We start from the raw sequence: 18,936 nt of genomic DNA on the forward strand, positions 1-18,936 counted from the left end.
CTGAAAAGTCGAAGCAAACGATTAGTATGATTCGTGATACGTGGTGCGATACTTTTAAAACATGGAACACAAAAGATCACCTAATCGCAGTGAGACGATGTTTTCATAATTAAATTACATGTATTTGTTATTAATACATGAAACCACCTCAGAGTGAATTACTTCTTCCTGGAACACGATAATTCTTTAATTTTTTCGCCACTATGCAATATATATATATTGTATAATAGCGAAAAATATATATTACATAGATATTCTAATAATATACACAAGAAAAAAAATTGCATCATCTTTGAGTTATAATTATTAAAATTTTCAGAATCATTTTGAAAATATCATTTTGAAAATTCAAAGACATAATCGTTGAGAGACACGAGAATTCGAGGTCTAAAAATCAACGGTCATTCATAATGAATGTTTTAATATTGTTGCTCAATAAGTCACACATGGTGACAGAAAGACTCGGTCGAGTATTCGAATGAGGATGAAAGGACAACCTACATTTGTCTTGTTACCATATAAAAAGTGTCCACATGAAGCTGAAGAGACGACGTTGCCATTGAGTAATTTGCGTACCTCATTAGGACGTGACTATGCTGAAAAGCGTTCTTTCACAGTTTGTTCAAAGCTCTTACACACACACACACACACACGCACGCACGCACGCACACACACACACGCACGAGAAGAAGAAGAAGATACAATGTAGGGGAAGCAGAAGATATAAGGATATAGACAAATATATTGAATTCTGTTGTGTTTTGAGAAAGAAATCCCATGAGAACAAACAGAGATTTTATGAATAAAACATATTTACATATCGAGGATAAATTCAAGGGAATATAATATAAATAAGAAAGTAAAATAATCTCGTGACAATATTTCTTTATAGTGTCTTAGCATTATAAATAAAAGAAAATTGTGATATCGAGTAAACGTTTTTAAAGTAAAAATAATATATATAAAGAAAAACATCTCACAATACAAATTTACATATATGCATAGAGAAAAACATATCTAAGTTTATATTAATAAATGCAATTTAAAAACAGCAAATCAAGAAAGTAAGTAAGTAAATTAAATAATTTCAATATTTAGTATTTAAATTTAATATTTATTTTTTAGTATTTATTTAATATTTATTTTTAGTATTTAAATAAAACAAAATTAGAAAAAAAATTTAGGAAATAAAAAACTTGAACGTTTGCAAACCAAATATACGCGAATAAGTTTTAAAAACACAAAAATAGAAATTTGTCTACTAAAGCTAGGAAATTAAAATCTCATCTCTTGGGTCCCTCTTGTTTTTCAACAATCCTATAAAAGTTCTCCTTTATTAAAAACATAAATGCAAGAGGTTTCCTGATATATATGTGCGCATTGAGGACGAAGGAAAAGGAAATATTTATAGGACTGGATGTGTTCGCTTGGAAAAGGGCAAGAGTTTTAATTCATCGAGCATCCCACCAGGTGAACGTTGCGGTGCCAGACGTCTCCATAAAACGACGTGAATTAACGATGACGTGTTCGGCCGTGCCCAGCCCCAAGCGGACCGTATCGATCGTTTAATTCGAAAATGGGGAGGTCGATCCGTAGCCACAGCTTCGTTTATAGCGTGACCAATCGCAACTTTTCGGCATCACGTATGAATAAACAAGTTGCGACACAATCGCGATTGCAAGCGAACGGTATCGATCTACTGATTTCAAAGGGTAAGGTCGAGCGAGTAAGGTCCGGAGCGCTCTTTTATAGTGTCCGATCAATTTTTGGTGACACACTTTTGCCCCGACACGAATCCATTTTTGGATGTTTCGAATAGATTGCCGAGTCCTTCAATTCTAGAATCTCTTAGCCTTTTACATATTTCAAAAACGCTATATCTTTAGATCCATATTCCCTCGAGATTATTTTATTAATCTAAAAATCAATCGTATTAGTGTTGCATATAATTATCTTTATTTAATTAATTTTTTTTAACAAGAATCAAAAATATGAGGCTATAATAAATGAAAGCAAATCGTAAAAGTAAGCTTATTTTATTCAAGTTGTTTATCTTCAAACAATCTAATCTTTTAATATTACAGTTACATAAATCATACAATTTAAAAAAATTGTATTTATGCATTATATTTATTAAGATTTCTTATGCTTCGATTTTAACGTATATTATTTTTTATTTACCTGAAAGATGATGCAAAGCTTTTCTTGAGCTTTTCTTTTCTCGTGTTATTATACATCGAATATCATGGCTGTTATAAACTTTGCCAAAATATTACTACCAAATTTTGACCAAACGAACAACTCCGTCAGCTTCATTTAACGCAGCTTAATTACTTAGCTAATTAATTAGTTCAATCCTTTTAGCGGTTGGATAACTCGCGAGTTGAACTTAGTTCAGTCCTTAAATTACATAAGTGGGATCGATTCTTAAATGTCTGACGAATATTTTTCATCGACGGAAATATGGTCTTGATTAAAAGTAGAACCTCGGAATCATCATTTTGTCTAACTTTTCTCTTTTCATCTTACCTTAACTTTTTATTGTAATCTTTGCAATTCATATTGTTTATACTGATCTAAATTAAAACAAAAAATGAAAGAGATCTTAATATATCAAATCTTCTTTGCTTTTTATACATATTAAATATTTTTATACAAATAATTAAAAATAAATATATGTTCCATAAGATAGTGTAAGAATAGGAAACAATTGCCCATTTTAATAAAATCTTATAAAATATATATAATATTAATTATATTAAATAAAGAAACAATTAAAGGGAAGTATTATTGACACGAACCCTAATCGTTAATAAAAAGTTATTTTCAATAAAATTGATTGTAATATCTTGTACAGCCAATTTTTTCCCCAAACGTTACTATAACCAATTAATATAACATTGCTACAGGATGGTGCATAGTGCTTGTACCTATATAGTACAGTAAAACAAAGACAGATTTGATACAGCAGAAATAAATATATGGGATGGAAAGGAAAGGATTTCGTAGGAAGAAAATTACACCGATAAACAGACATTAATAAAGAAGAAATACAAAGGGAATACAATAGTTGGAAAGGGAGAATGTGGAATCTAGTACTGAAATCATATAATTTGGACGAGTTCAATTTTCTATGTTGCAAAAAAATTTATCTTGTTATTACGTTTTTGCATCGAGAAAAATATCATTTTTATCTATCTTTAACATTGAAATTTGAACTCATTAAAATTACAATTTTGTTTCTGTTTCGGAATCGTGCAAAAATACGAAAAGAAAAAAAATATAAAAATGAAAAAATAATTGAAAACAAGTATATGTACATAAAACATTATGTTTTGATCAAAAAATGAAAACATGTAATAGAAACAATCGAGCAATAGAGAAATAGGGAAAGAAAAATAAATTAAAAGAAAGAAGAAAAGAAAGATAGATTCGCCGGCTTTCACGTGATCGGTAGGCGATTAACAATGGATAATTGGCAATTGGCGCCAGCGCACGAGAAGTACATATATTGTTCGGATACGAGTCCTCGATAGGATCGTCATCGGTCTTTCGACCAGATTTAATTGGCCTTCAAAGTGACGATCCGTCTGTTGCCTCAAGGCACAAACACTTACGAGGGCTAAATCGCGTAAGTTAGATCGAATAATGACCGAATAATTGGATCCAGGATCCCAACGCACTTCAGTACCGACAAAAGTAAAGATTTGAAATCGATATTATTTCGATAACATTATCTTTGATGCTATGGATACAGAAAAATATACTCGCATTTCCGTGACTTTAAAAATATTAGTTATTTTTTTATATCTATAACATCAATGTATGAGAATTCATCGAGATTATATCGGTCCCTAGACGAAAACGCATAGCTGTGCTCAAAATTCAAGTTTAAAACAGATCAAAGTTATTAAAAATTGTTGATATGTGTACATTATTTTATATTTGTAATATTATATTTTCAAATTAAATTAATATTTTATCATAAATTTCTAATTTTATTATTTTGAATCGCAAATTTTTAGAAAGTATTGCTAAAATTTTATTTCGTATTATCTTTGTGTTTCAGCAAAATATTTGCTAATTAGAATACCGTAATAATATTCATTATTTATATATATGAGACTAAATATTATAAAACAACTTTCGCCAGTAAAATATTTTAAATCTTAAAGTATAATAGCGGTATTAATATATATCAAATAAAAGTAAAAAAAAAAGATATAAAGTATCAATGAAAGCACAGTTCCACGTATTTCGCCGTTAATCGCATTTTCGCAGAGGCGGCTCTACTGTAAGACAGATTACCCAGAGTTTCGTATATGTGCAAAAGTCTCATGTTAGACAGTAAACACTCATGTTAAGGACTTAGACGCATAAGCGAGACCTCTGGATGTTCGAAGGCCTCGAGTACGCAAGCTTCACGAGACCGCAACAAATACTCTCGTCGAAGGCTTTCGGCATGTGCAAAGTACACGAGAAACGCCCTCGCCAAAATCCTCGCACGTGCTAAGACCTTTCTCAAACCATCGTCTTCGCCGTGTGATGCCACGAAAACAAACGCCGATAAATTTTCGAACTTGCTTGCGAACATCTCGTCCAGAACCTCGTCCGCTCCAAATAGAGTCGCCCCCCGCGTCTTTTGCAGCGGTCTATCGTAGCATAAAGTGAAACCTACTTCGATCCAGAGATTTGTAAAGCCCACCTCGGCCATTTTTGACTTTGCATATTCGATTCGTATCGCTCCCCGGTCGGAGGAGAGGAGAAAGGATCCTTGGAGAGTGGCCATCGCCTGGGCCGCGTAGCGAACGTCTTGGTATTCGACAAAGGCCACTGGCGACCCTCCCTTCGTGTGCATACGAAGCCGGGAGAAACCAGGAAAACTGTGCACAAATAAGAGAAGCGTACAATACGTGCTCTAGTTAGTCGTAAAGACAGTACTTTGGTAAAGGGGGAATTTCAAGGGGTTTGGCGGAGGTCTTGGTTACTGCTTGGTTGCCATTAATGGGTGTCGGTGGTGTCAGGCGGTGCCGACATGGGGTGATTACACGGAGGAGATGCGACACAAACTTAGAATCAAATTGAGATCGTTAATAGCTGTGAATTATTTACCTTAGCGTACATGTGCGTAAATTATTTTAAGGAATTTAACGTGTATACATCACGTACATATAATATACATGTATAATCGTATGTAAAAAGAAGGTATTCGAAATTACATAATAAAGTATGTTGTACAATTATTACATTTTGCAAACAATGTTTCTTTAAATATATCGACAAAATAATTGAAATGATTTTTTAAATGTAATCAGAAAATTGTGAGAAAAATACGCCTTTATGATAAATTTGTCTATCTCTTATTATTTAGTTGAGATTTTTATATCTTCTTATTCTATTTCGCACTACGTTGTCCCTTCTAGCTTAATTCTTTTTTGTATTGGATTCATAGTGCATTCATAAATTTGCGATTAATTGATAGTTTGCGACAATAGAGACATTACCTCCCTCCGTGCAAACCCGTTCAGCACACTGACAATTAGTAAACGGTACTGGTCGCATGGTATTGGTATTGGTACGGGTACTAGTACAGGTGCGTCCTATATGCCTACAATCTACGACGGTGGCAAATGATTAGCGAATGTCGGTGATGTTTGGAGGCGGTGCTGTTAGTACAAAGCTTTCGGCATTTACGACGGACTTGCGAATTTCGACCGTCGTCACACTCTCGGGACAACGATTAAATTTAGGTGCAGATACTTGACGCTTCGTCATTTCCTTGTTACTCTATAATTACTATGGTCATTAATTTAACTCGCTTGTTTATTCACAAATACATAACAAAACTAAACACATAAATCCAGAATTTACAAATCTAAAAATTCACAAATGAACTTATATACATCTTATTATATAGATCTATAAGAATACGCATATAAATCTACAAATTTATAGATTCAAGAATTACTTTGTAATTCTAGAAGTTTACTTATGTGATATATCCTTTAATTAATTTAAAACTTGTTTGAAAAAATTAGAAATAAACATTCCTAAAGTCAAACTTTCAAACTTTTACTTAAAATTAATTAAACATCTGAATTTATAATTAGTGATTAAATATAATAATTAAATATAATAATTAATCACATATTAATGAATTAAGATTGTGATTTCTAAGAAATCAAGAATTTAAAGTTTTGCAAAATCAATAAGAAGTTAAATCTTAGATTAAAAAAATAATCTTATACAAAAGTCAATTTCTAGTTATCTTTTACTAATTGTCAATTATTAGTTCAGAGCATTTTCATAAGCTTATTGCAGTATACGTCCTAGCTTTAGAAATTTTTGCAAAATCACTTTTTATTTCGACAAATGTACTTTTGCTGAAGCCTACTAACACGAAATAATTACCCGTACAAGAACAACGGTTGAATTACATGCGACAAGTACTGTATTCACGTTGTCGACGACGAAATTCCGTCGAATACTCCCGCGAGCTACCGAAAATTGCAGAATGCGCAGCGCGCCTCTCGCACGTGCAAACGCGTGTAATTAACTCAGGCACTCACTTACGAATTCATACTGCAGAACTCTGGGGTTTGCGGGATAATGAGATTTCGCGGGCTAATTATACGAAGGGAGGAAGAGCTTCTCTATTGGCGACGGAACTTGTGAGACAGTCGCACGCAGACTTCCGTCAGCGACGAAACTCGAAAGAGCAAATCGCGTTTTCTGATCGCTATTCGTACATTGTATGTCGAGGAAATTCTTATCAGCGATTTAATATCTAAGTGAAAATTTTCTATCTCGATTACTCATTATTGCAAAATCTCTAATGTTTAAAAAAGAGTATTATAAAAATAAAATGTTTATAAACAAAGAATATAAATTTAAATCAACAGAAAAGATCAAAATAAATATTTTCTGCTGCAAATCATGATAATATATAGTTATATCACATATATAATTATCTCACAAATTAATTAATAATAAATAATTAATAAGTGATAATTAAAGATCTTTGCTTCTTTTTATATAAAATAAAATAAAATAGTAAGTAAAATAAAGCATAGTAATAGTAGAAATAATAATAATAGTAAAATAGTAAGTAAAATAAAAAACAGCAAATAAAATAAAATTATTTGCTAGAAATAATTGTATTATAAAAGTGTGTGTGTGTGTGTGTGTGTGTGTGTGTGTGTGTGTGTGTGTGTGTGTGTGTGTGTGTGTGTGTGTGTGTGTGTGTGTGTGTGTGTGTGTGTGTGTGTGTGTGTGTGTGTGTGTGTGTGTGTGTGTGTGTGTGTGTGCGTGCGTGCGTGCGTGTGTGCAGTCATATATAATTCGATGATTGAGGAGAAAAATATTCTCTTTTAGATTTCTAAATTATCTTAAATTAAATAAAATATATTTTCTATTTAAACTCTTTTTATTGAACAATTATTAAAAATAAAACATTAATTTATTATTAAATTATTTTTATTTTTCAATTCAAAAATTATTCGTACTTAAATTTCTGAACTAAAACGATTGTTTTATTCTTAATGATTAGATATTATACTTCTTTCTCTCTATAATTGTATATTTTTAAATCGCATATATCTTCCTTTTATTTTATTAGTATTTCGAGTTTTGAGTTGCTAAATTTGTAATTCATAAATAGAATAATAAATACGTAACAAGATAAAACGTATGATACCTTTTTTGTTTTTCTCTTTCTGTTTCTTTTTTTAATGACCATAGTAATTGATATCAGATACCAAACCAACTACTTTCTATAATAGTCTATTAAACAGAAAATTTATCCAAGTATCCCAGGTTTCATATAATTTCGCAGTGCAGCATACAAAAATTAATTCTCGCAACTTTCTCTTCGGTACTTATTACAATTTCGTGATTGCCAATCTATGATCGGGGTTCGTATTAATCAAAGGTTCGTATTAAATAAACGACTCTTCGGATTTTCATTTTTCCTATTCCTACGTAGAAACGTATGCACATACAAAACAGCGGCGGATATTAACCGCGATCTAACCGATTTAACAGCAGACATATCGAAAGAGTTTGTAATTCTCAACTCAATGATTCACGACATACCAGAGGTGTACTCAGGATCGTGGGAAGGTTCCGCATGGCAGGGCACGTGAAAATAATTTATTACGCGAGCGCAACTGTAATGCCCGGACGGATAACATATTTTAACTTCGCCGTTTGGTGGATAGCTGACACTTAAGCGAGCAATCTAATTGCGAGTATCTCCGTCCACAATTAGCGGGTCAACATATTTAATTATAGTTTTACTATGACCCCGAAGGTTCTCGCCCATGATACATGCCAATCGGAATGCCGCGTGAAATACGACAATATGATAATTAGCAGTATATTAACTTCTCGCAAACATCAATATCGTGCGTTACTGACGTATGTTCTTGATTTCTATTTTTTAGCCGCGATTTTTTTGTTCGATGCAAAAAATCCTTGGATGCATGTATCCTTGCTGTAGTTATGTAACTATATGATGACATAAATCATCAGTAGTGTAACACGCCGTCAAATGCAAAATTTCTTTTATTTATCTAAAAATTATTTGTATGTATTTTTTTATTTAAGTTTAATTAGAAAATTTATACAGTTTTTAATTCTTTATTAAACATATTTATTAAAAAAAATCTAGTGACTAGATTCATTACAGATTATATTATAAAATAAATCAAAGATTCAAAAATTTCACTTTTCCCACATAATTTAAAGATCAAAAAATAAAATATTCGGGAATTCAAAAATCTTGAACTAAAGAATTTAATAATTTTAAAATTTACATTATTTGTAAATATCGAGAATGTTTTTAAGAAACAAACCGCCGTACTCTCGTTATTTGTTTGTTAAAAATTATAAGCGCTTCCGATCACAACATCGTGATATCGTCACCACGTGGTGCATTAAGATAAGACCCACGTGTATCGGTACCCGTATATCGTAATTGGCACGCCAGCATGCGCATATAACACAAACATGACTTAATCCTTTTAACAATCCATTATCATTGTTAACAATGTTATTATGATTAACATTTTTATTCATTTTCTTGTTATCATAAAATTAATTATCTATGTATTCATTATATAATGGTGGTCTTTAAATAATATCTTATATATTAATATTGCATTCTACATGTAAATTGAAATTTTATTATATTTCTCATCTAATTTTATCATCATAAGTTTAATTAAAGTTCTTTATTAAATTTAGAGACACAAAAGATTATTAGCCAAAGTTAGAAATACACTTTAACTTGGACGGTGTATTATTTTTGTAAATTTATCTCGCTAATACCTCTGCCATATAATAATAACGCATCTTAATGCACTCTAAATGGTATCCTTAGGATCTCGATTATCACATACATATGTAGATTGAATATATAAATATATTAAATCGATAAAAGCGAACACAATCATATTTGATTTGTTCGCGTATGGTTAAAGGGATAAACTGCGGACGGATAAGATGTCTGACCTGCTGAAGATGTCCTTTAACTCATGCTCGGACACGAACTGGCCCAGGTTCGCCACGAAGAGGGTGGAGCATTGCGCATTGCTGACGGCTATGTTCGGCTGCGACGAGGGTGATCCGACCGGTGACGCCAGTGTTGGCGACGGTAGAAAATGAGGCAGCGACGCGTGTATCGACGTCAACGTCGTAGGATGCGGCAGGGACATAGGCGCCTGTAAAATATAAATACTTCCGTCACTCGGTTCGCTCCGTTCGGCCATGGAGTAGTCGATCTGCTCGCACAGATCGACGCGTTTGCGTCAATTCGCCCCGGTTTTCCCACCCCTACATCTGCCCCTTCGATAAAAAACCTTTTGTACCTTTTCAGACAACTAAACAAAAACTAAAGTCTAAAGGTCATCTCGACAAAAATGTACTTCCTCCAAGGAAGCTTTGACGCGTACATCTCGTTTCCAAAAATGTCAAAATAAATAAATATCTAAAAAAGTAAAGTCCAAAAGAAGTTTAAATTAAAGTTAAAAAGTTTAACTTAAATGTTCTATTTTTTTTTTAATTAAAATATTTTCTACACACATTTTTTTTAATATATTCGTTAATATGCCAATATTATATAATAATGCTTCTTTAACATAATGGCCTTAGATTTTACAAAAAAGAATCGTAAGAGTCATGTTGCTTTTAATTGCAAATAAAATCGTAATATAAATTTTTTCTTTTTTTATTAAATTTTTTTTTCCTAGATATCAAATTGTTCGACCAGTATAATATTTTTTATTAATAAATTATAAGAAACAACGATTGATCGTAATAACTAGTTGATTACATTAAATATAGATAATGCAAGAAAACATAACAAACTTCTCATCTAAACGTGTATAAAATGTGTTTGCATAGCATAAAAGAAACAATTCTGAATTATTTGCATCGAGTATCATTATTATCTCATCAAAGTGATGATAAATTTCGTCAACGATATTCTCGATTTCATCAAGTCGCTGAGAACGCATTTAATCAAGTTGGATTGCAAGAGATATTCGACTTAATAAGTTCCGACGTTATTGTTACCAGATTCTCGGTTCGTTATTCCTCGAGTGGATATCTCGAGATTCATTTCTTTTTTATTTCCGTTAAAGGAAAAGCAAGATGCGTACAGAGCAAAAGAAAATAATAGCGCGGCAGTCCGAAGTAGAGAGTCTTCGATTTATCAAATGTTCAATACAATGGATTTTCTCTCTTGCGGATAAATTCGAGGAATATCGGTAATAGTCACAATTTTAATAATAAGGATAATTTGTGTTTGAGATTTCGTGCGAGCTATAAAATTGGCTTACCACGAAATTTCAATCACTTCTAGAGCTTTGATTATATAATTCTTTTTAATTTTTACTGAATATCTTGAGATAAATTTCATATTCCATGGTTGTATTCGTAAAATTATGTTTAAAAATTTAATTTAAGTTTTGCAACCAATATACTTTACCAACCAATATACTTTACCAAATTTGTTCTATCAAGGTATTAAATAAGAAGAAAGAACTTAAGAATTAGAAAATTTTTAAAATTGAATAATGTAAGAAGGGTTTACAGATTTAAAAACTTAACCATATGAAACAGTAAGGTTAGGGACATAATTCAATAACAAAATATTTTTAAAAAAAAATTACCTTTTAAATTTAAATATAAAAAGATATTTACATACCTTAGAATATAAAAATTTAAAATTTGCGAAATCAAAAGATCCAAACAAATATAATTTTCAAAAATATTTTTATTCGTAAAATTTCAAAGTTTTTAAATTTTAGCTGTCAATTTCAAAATTTTAAAAGGATTGAACACTGAATATCAGAAAATATTTATGTAAATGTTGTATCACGATTCTTTATATTCCCGATTCTGCAATTCGCTGTAGCGTGTAACAAAATGATATTGATTTGCTATCACGGACACATAAAAAGTATCTCATAATATCTACACAACGCGATCGATAAAGTTCAGATTGTATCGGGCTCGTACACATTCGTGACTATATAGTCGCATTATTTGTCCTCGAAATCGGTAGAAGTGTTCACGAGCAAGTTACGGCTCAGCATTAATGCGTGACAGATAGTGTGAACTTGGCACAGGCTTATACGATATTAAAAATCAATAGAACCGATTTGGCGAATTGGTACCGCATCGGATTGGTATCGCCAATGTCTTAAAGAGGGTTGAAAGTATACTCACATCAAGCAATTTTTCTAATATTTCGAGCTTCCATTGAATATTAATATTTTCTTAAAATTCATTAATAAATGCAATTTACCAATTTTTAATCGTATCAAGATATAAATTAGAATTATCCCTCCCTCTTTAATTTTACACTAAATTCCATAAAATTTAAACGAGAATATATTCCAACAGTAACAAAAGTTCTAATATGGAAAATGTATATACTTCTATTTCTATATCTTCTCATATCTCTTCATTTAATTTTCCACGTATCTTTAGATTAGATGCTGCTAATTACCTAACATGCGCTTATCAGTGTTATTTATGGTTGAAATACCTTACTCTCTTCATCTATCTTCGTTAATAATTATGAATAACCCTGACTGTAGATATCATCAGCGTAATACCCATGAAATATTAAATACTCTTTCCAGCTCGTAAAATTAAACCGAAAGTACGTACGATGCGGCTAGACCAAAATACCGTACTAGAGAAAAAGTAAGCTACGGATTTATTAACGCTGGTCTACAGCAGCCATAATTAATCCATGTCGCGGAACAAACTACGGAGACATCGCAATAGCTTCGAAACTCCACGATTCGAAGCTTGCGTGACATGTACCTATACGATTACACGTTTCTGTTTAATACGTGAGGACACGCAGTGCGACGACAAGTTGCGCTATCGATTTTATGACGATCTAAAGCATAATATTCAAATACAATACAGCTAACGTTACACGTTTATGCAGAAAAGATGTTATTTATAATAACCCGCATAATTCATTACATTTATACCCTATTGCCGCTTTTATATTACATTGATACAGAATTAGATATCACTACCGCATCAAATTTTAACAACGCGCTTTCTGATCGAATTACAACTGACCCTTTCTCATAATAAACATACGTTTTAAATAAAATTATTAATAATAGATAATGTTTTAAAAATAAAAATTTAAACATGTAAAAGAGCAAAGCTTTATAATCTCTATTTAATTTTATTTTAATCTTATGATTTAAAAATTGATTACAAAGATTATAAAGATAAAAAAATTAATTTAATTATAAAATAAGAATTAAATAAAATTAAATTAGTTTCAAAATAAATCATTCTCAAGTTTGGTGCAATATTGACAAATCCTCTAAAAATCTATACTTCGAAAAGATTTATAAATCTAAAAATCTAAAAACGCGAGAGATTACCGTTCCGCGAATCTAAAAATGCAGAAATCCGAATGTTCGGAGCATTCAAAAAGAGCTTCAGAGAGCTAAAGCGCTAAAGGACAATATCCAAGATTCTAGAGAATCCAGGAGTCGAGGACTCAAGGTAGCCATGAACGAAAAAAATCTCCAGTCCTTGAGCCCTCGTGAATCTCCTTGTTACCATGTAAGAGTAATCGAGTATAACGATCATATATCACTAACGTGCATCGGGGCGCTCGTCGGCGGCTCCAGAGCTTTGTCTGCAGATAGTCAAAGATAGGAACGTACGGGGACCTGAGGATGTAATGCCGGGTGCACCAACGTCGCATGTTGCAGCGTGCCCGGTAATTCGCCGGCTGTAGAGTACGCCAATGGATGATGCCACAATTCAGGACCACCGGGGAAGAATGGACTCCCTAGGTCTGCAATAGAGCATAGGATTAGATAGAGTCACTCCCCCGAGTAATTAAACGCGCGGTTGCGAACCGCGTTTCACGCGCGTTCTCGCTTGCCAGGATATCTACTGATACTAGATATATCAAAGATGAACTTTTACTTTAATACCGGGTGTATCATAAATATATTTGAATTTAATATGTTTTCCAAGCAGAGAGCAATATTAATAAAAAATTGATTGATTAAATATCTATGTCTAAAAATGTATGTTTTAACAAAATAATAAAATCATAAAATTGTAAAATAAGTTCAAGTATAAAAGTAAAAAATGAGATCTTTAGACATCTTTATTAAAAATATAGAAATACATTAAAAATTTTGTTTACAGTAGATATTCTGTTCATTATTATTGTTTTTATATTAAACTTTTAACATTTTTTGACAGCTTTTATGTAAAATCTTATTAAACATGATTTTTACAACACACGAAACATTATATTACATTTCTTCTTATAAAATATTTTTCAAATTTATTTTTTTTGTTAACTATGCTAACAATTACATAAAAACAATTACATAAAAACTGTCTAGTAATTTTTAATATAACAAAACTAATAATATTTATTATTAACAGGTCACGAAACTGAATTATCCACGATCAAAACAAGTTATTTAAATATTGCATGAAACATATTAATTATTCGAGATAAAACGCACTTTCCCAGTGCGGTGAGGAAAGTCGCGCCAATTTGCGACATAAATTATTTTAGAATTGTAATCATCCATTTTTAATGTACTCATTACAATAAACAGTACGCAAAATTATTTTGTCCCACTCACGATTGAGATTAGATGTGATTGCACAAAAAAACGAAACATTACGTAATTCATGTAGCAAATGTTTACTTGTGGTCGAAGGAAAGCGGACGCAATTCGATCAATGTTTTGCGAGCCTAGCGATTACGCGATCGATAATATCCAATTTACGAGTTCTTTCGCTAAAAATTATCAAGCATACAAAGATAGAAACGTTAATTACAGTATTGGGAGATTTTTTAAAGTTGAACGATAAAATTAAAAAAGATCGTGCAAATGGAAACGGATGCATTAAGGATTATCTTGATGTATAATTATAAATCGCAATAAAATAATGATTATATCTATATATAAATAGAAAAATATAAATTATTGAATGTCAATGTAGTTAATAAATAGCACGATATAATACATGTCAAACTAATATCGATAAGCACACATATATACATATTCACACACAAATGCGCAAAAAATGAATAAAAAATATTATTTTTTATCTTTTAAAGATTATGTAAAATCTTTTTTTTATAGATGTTTCTTTTTATCTATACTTTTTATTTAAAATAAATTAATAGCAAATCATTTAAATAAAAAAGAAATCTTTATTTTGTTATATAAAATATGTATATTTTGCAACATAAATTTATTTCATTATTAATGATTTAATTTCAATTATTTAATTATTTTTTATTTGTGTTAATTTTCATTTAAAATTTATTTGCTTATAAATAACATGTAAATTGCCACCATTTGCCATTCAAATAAAATTTAGAAGCTTCGTGTCGCAAATATTGCCACTCCAGAGTACACCGCGACGCAGATTATTCGCGGTGTAATGGCAGAGCATAGTGCGCCATCGAGCGTAATCGCCGACGGCACGACATGAAAAAAATGGTCTTCTTGGAAGCCGGTAAATCGCTGGAGAGGGACTTATGATTAGGCGTTACGAGCCAGTGACAATGGTAAACCGAGCAAGCGTCTTCTCAATGATTCACCGGCATACCTTCGTTTGCGACTTCATTTGCGACATTGATCTCGTTATACAATACATAATATTTACGTCATTTGTTTTCATCAGAACGTGTATTTATTTCGTTCTAATTTCTGAGCAATTTTGATTATTAGCTTAATATAATGTAATCGTAAGATATCTCTATTAAAAGATTCAAACCGTGAAAATGCTAGCAAATCTTTGAATAATGTTTTTTTTTGTCTATCTGCTTTTTTATGTTACTCGCATATGAAATTGCTTTTGCATTTGCAAGAGAAATACGAGAAAAGACATCGATAAGATCGATGCAAATCAATGCAAAATTTGCATCCATATTAAAATGCGCTTTTTTCTTTGCGATCCACAAATGCATAATTGTTACTCAAATATAAATTGCCAAAGTTATAGTAGAGAATATACAACAAAATACTTCATACGCCAAGTATTGCGAATATCTCACTTGTTTGCATACATCAACTAAGTAGCAGTTGTACCCGATCTGTATTGTTCATTCTTTGATGACAAGCTACCTATAATCTTATATAAATCTTAAAATATGTTTGACATCAATATATTTACAATCATGCTGAAATTTATTATTGCAATTTTATATATATAATTTTTCAATATTTTTACAATAAATAAAATTGTATAATTCAATTATACTTTGTTCATATATAATTTAATTTCATATTTAAATTTTACCAAATCCTTTTCGACATTACTTTTTAAAATATTTTCTTACTATAAATATAAGCACATTTACTAGAATTATGATTATATAATAAAGATTAAATTATAATTTACAGTTTTTGAGATTATTGGTGTAATTATATTACATATTGCACAATAAAATCCGATTAATTAAATTATTGGTTAATTAAAATTATTTATTTGTTAAAGAATTTTAAAGTACAAACAAAAATTAGAAGTGATGAAGAGAAAATTAATCGTGGAAAATATAATTACAAATTTATTATAATATTTTCGATTTAACATTCCATTAAATAATTAATTAACCAAAATCATTTTCTCCCTCTCTCTACTTTTTTGTTAGAAATTAATTTTGAAATTATGTTGAAAGATACTGACGAAAACTAATTATATCCGCAACAGTGATCATATTGTTTTTTATTTAGAAGCCAATTTTTACGTAACAGTTATGCAATAATTTACTTTCCTAAAAGTTGTTCAACCATTGTAAATTCTATGAAATCCCTTGAGATTTGTACCTTGAGCAAAGAATCGCCTTTATTTCTATTAAAATGCGATCGTTCGCCAAAAGAAACCGGTGCATTAACCATTATGTATATACGTCTGCCATTTGGTGGTGTGTTTTAGTCCCTGCCAGGACTATGCACTTTATTGATTCTAGGCTGACCTCCGATTCGCATGGCGAAGCACACGAGAACGAGTAAGCGTCCACCGTCTAGGGAGAAAGCTTTCACTGTTGTCGACGATCAGACTTTTTTATTTTCTCTCCATTTATTTCACGAACGACAAGTAAATCCAATAAATTGGAAAACAATGCGTTACCTTTCAATTTATTCAACTGTACAAAATGTGGATCTATTTCTCAATTAAATATAATCATGAAAAAGCATGTCCATTCTCCGCATTAATTCTGAAATCAAACACTCCATAAAATTTGTGCAACAACAAATATATATATATAGAGTAACAAGAAATTAAGAATGTATAAATGATTTAGTTAGACATTTATACGCATGCGATATTTATTTTTAATTGATTATTGTTTGATTCATGATTCTTCATCATAAACTTTCACTTATCTTCAAATAATGATGTAATTTAAACGTGCAACATAATACTAGCATGTACATATGGTGTAACAATAATGATAAATCTATAACTTTGATGACTCGCGTTCTTCAGTCTTATTCTGTCTTCCTCCATCGAAGCAATCCAATTCTCATGTATTCGTTAATAAAGGTACGCCAGAATATCTTATTTAACATCTCTCACGCGTTCATAGAGTGTCGTCAGAATATGGCACAGTATAAATGCGTTTGCACAACGTATTTTTTTCTTTATAATCTTCATAATCGTGATATAACCGAGTGATTAATTCTAATCTCAGAGATGTATCTTTGTCAATGTATATTTCCACACTGCACATGTCATATGTCTTATTTACAATTAACGTAAATTTTTCACGTAAATTATATGCAAATTATATTTATTTACGTATTTCGTCAAATTAATGACTGCAATAATTAATTGAAGTTTCTTTTCTTTTCTATTACGTTTGTTAATGTTATTAAATAAAAATTAAATATGAACTTTTATAAAACGTAACAGCAATAAGACAAAAATTACTATATAACTATAAAATTCTCAAATATTTAATATTTATTATAATTTATAAACTATACTTATATTTTATTAGTACGTTCATATAGATGTGGTTTATATTAAAAATATTATATACGAGTTTCTTTTGTTATTATAGCTAATATTAGCTATTTGTTATGTACACTATTCATTATGTGTAATTTATTTCTCACTTTATTTTACATTTAAATTTTAATACATCAAATTTTAATATTATTAGCACGATAAAAAATTAACAACCCAACGCAAAACAAAATCAGACAGCAAATAAGACTTTACGTTAGTTTATAAATAACTTGTTTCAATATTTATTATTAACTTTATGTCGTGCCAACAGCGATATAAATCGATATATTTTTAAAAATAAATAGCTTTAGCAAATTACATTTTATGTAAATCAACTCGACTCATTTTCCATATAGCTCGATTCTCAGAGGTAGATTTATATACTCGTTAAAAATAAAAGAGCAATATCATACATATCAAATGTACATATCAAATGTACAATTATGAGAATTCTCGGCCCGAGTAGATGCAGCTGTTACATTGTTTATTGTCGTCGACCACGCAAAACGTGAGGCTTAGTCGTTGACAATTATTCTCGATGTCTCTACACGAATGAAAAATATTCGAATGAGAGATGAAAAAAAATTATACGGGAAAACGGTTCTCTTTGAAAAGACGCACAGTTCCTGTATCGATTCTCGGCCGTCATTTGTGACACGCGCAACTCTCGCGACTACGCGAAACAGTGCACATGGCCTTTCGCATGAACCACACTATATAACGTACCTTCTTGGCATGGCGGTACGAACGCACATGTGTGAACGGATCTATGTTAACATTAACGACTATTGCAGTACAACAGCTCACATCGACATCGCGTCGACATCGCGCGAGGGCTTTGGCACAATGTGCGAAAAGCCAACCCAGCAGCATACTATTTTCCAGCGAGAAAATGCAGGCTGCATTCCTTCGCGCATAGATAATGCATAATACGTCTGAGCACGCACGGTCAGATGTAGAAAACTCGATTAAATAGACCATGAATTTCGGAGAGTATAATCAACGTGCGCGTCTCCTCGTCGCGCGAATCTTGGCTCTTAACGACATATAATAATTCATCGTGTCAATTTCGTTTTATATTTCACACTTCTATACAATCGCAAATTTTTGGAAGAAACAATATTAAAATTAACAAGCAATATAAAAATAATGCAATAGTGATTCAATATAAAGAATAATAATAATTTTTTTTTTAATAGAGAGAAAAAAAATTAGAAACGTAATCATTTGCTATTAGTAGAATCGTCGTTAAAATATGTATTAGTATTCTTAAGAATATTCTGTTCTGTATCATACTTTGTTCTGTGTCATAATAATTTAATTAGCATTGCATTTTATGCAGAAAAATACGGAAGCTGTTCCTACGGCTGGCAAAACGTTGAATAT

At 31.0% G+C, this 18,936-nt stretch overlaps 1 protein-coding gene across 7 annotated transcripts in view; it reads right to left on the reverse strand.

The window, feature by feature from the left end:
* The window catches only part of LOC105421974 (protein couch potato), an 86,488-nt gene that overhangs the window by 13,692 nt on the left and 53,860 nt on the right, over positions 1 to 18,936 (reverse strand). For 2 of the 7 annotated variants that reach the window (XM_089082698.1, XM_089082697.1), the window contains exons 6-8: positions 13,215 to 13,348; positions 9,514 to 9,722; positions 144 to 4,883 (exon numbers count right to left, since the gene is read on the reverse strand). In XM_089082698.1, the coding sequence (XP_088938824.1) occupies positions 4,361 to 4,883; positions 9,514 to 9,722; positions 13,215 to 13,348 (866 nt within the window). In that variant the 3' untranslated portion in view covers positions 144 to 4,360. Of the gene's footprint in view, positions 1 to 80; positions 4,884 to 9,513; positions 9,723 to 13,214; positions 13,349 to 18,936 lie in introns of those variants that run through there. The other 5 variants (XM_089082700.1, XM_089082699.1, XM_089082701.1 and 2 more) reach the window with 5 other exon arrangements.

Source organism: Pogonomyrmex barbatus, unplaced genomic scaffold (genome assembly GCF_055798465.1).
Source record: "Pogonomyrmex barbatus isolate J1 unplaced genomic scaffold, ASM5579846v1 scaffold6, whole genome shotgun sequence".
In the NCBI taxonomy this organism is placed as follows: Eukaryota; Metazoa; Arthropoda; class Insecta; order Hymenoptera; family Formicidae; genus Pogonomyrmex; species Pogonomyrmex barbatus.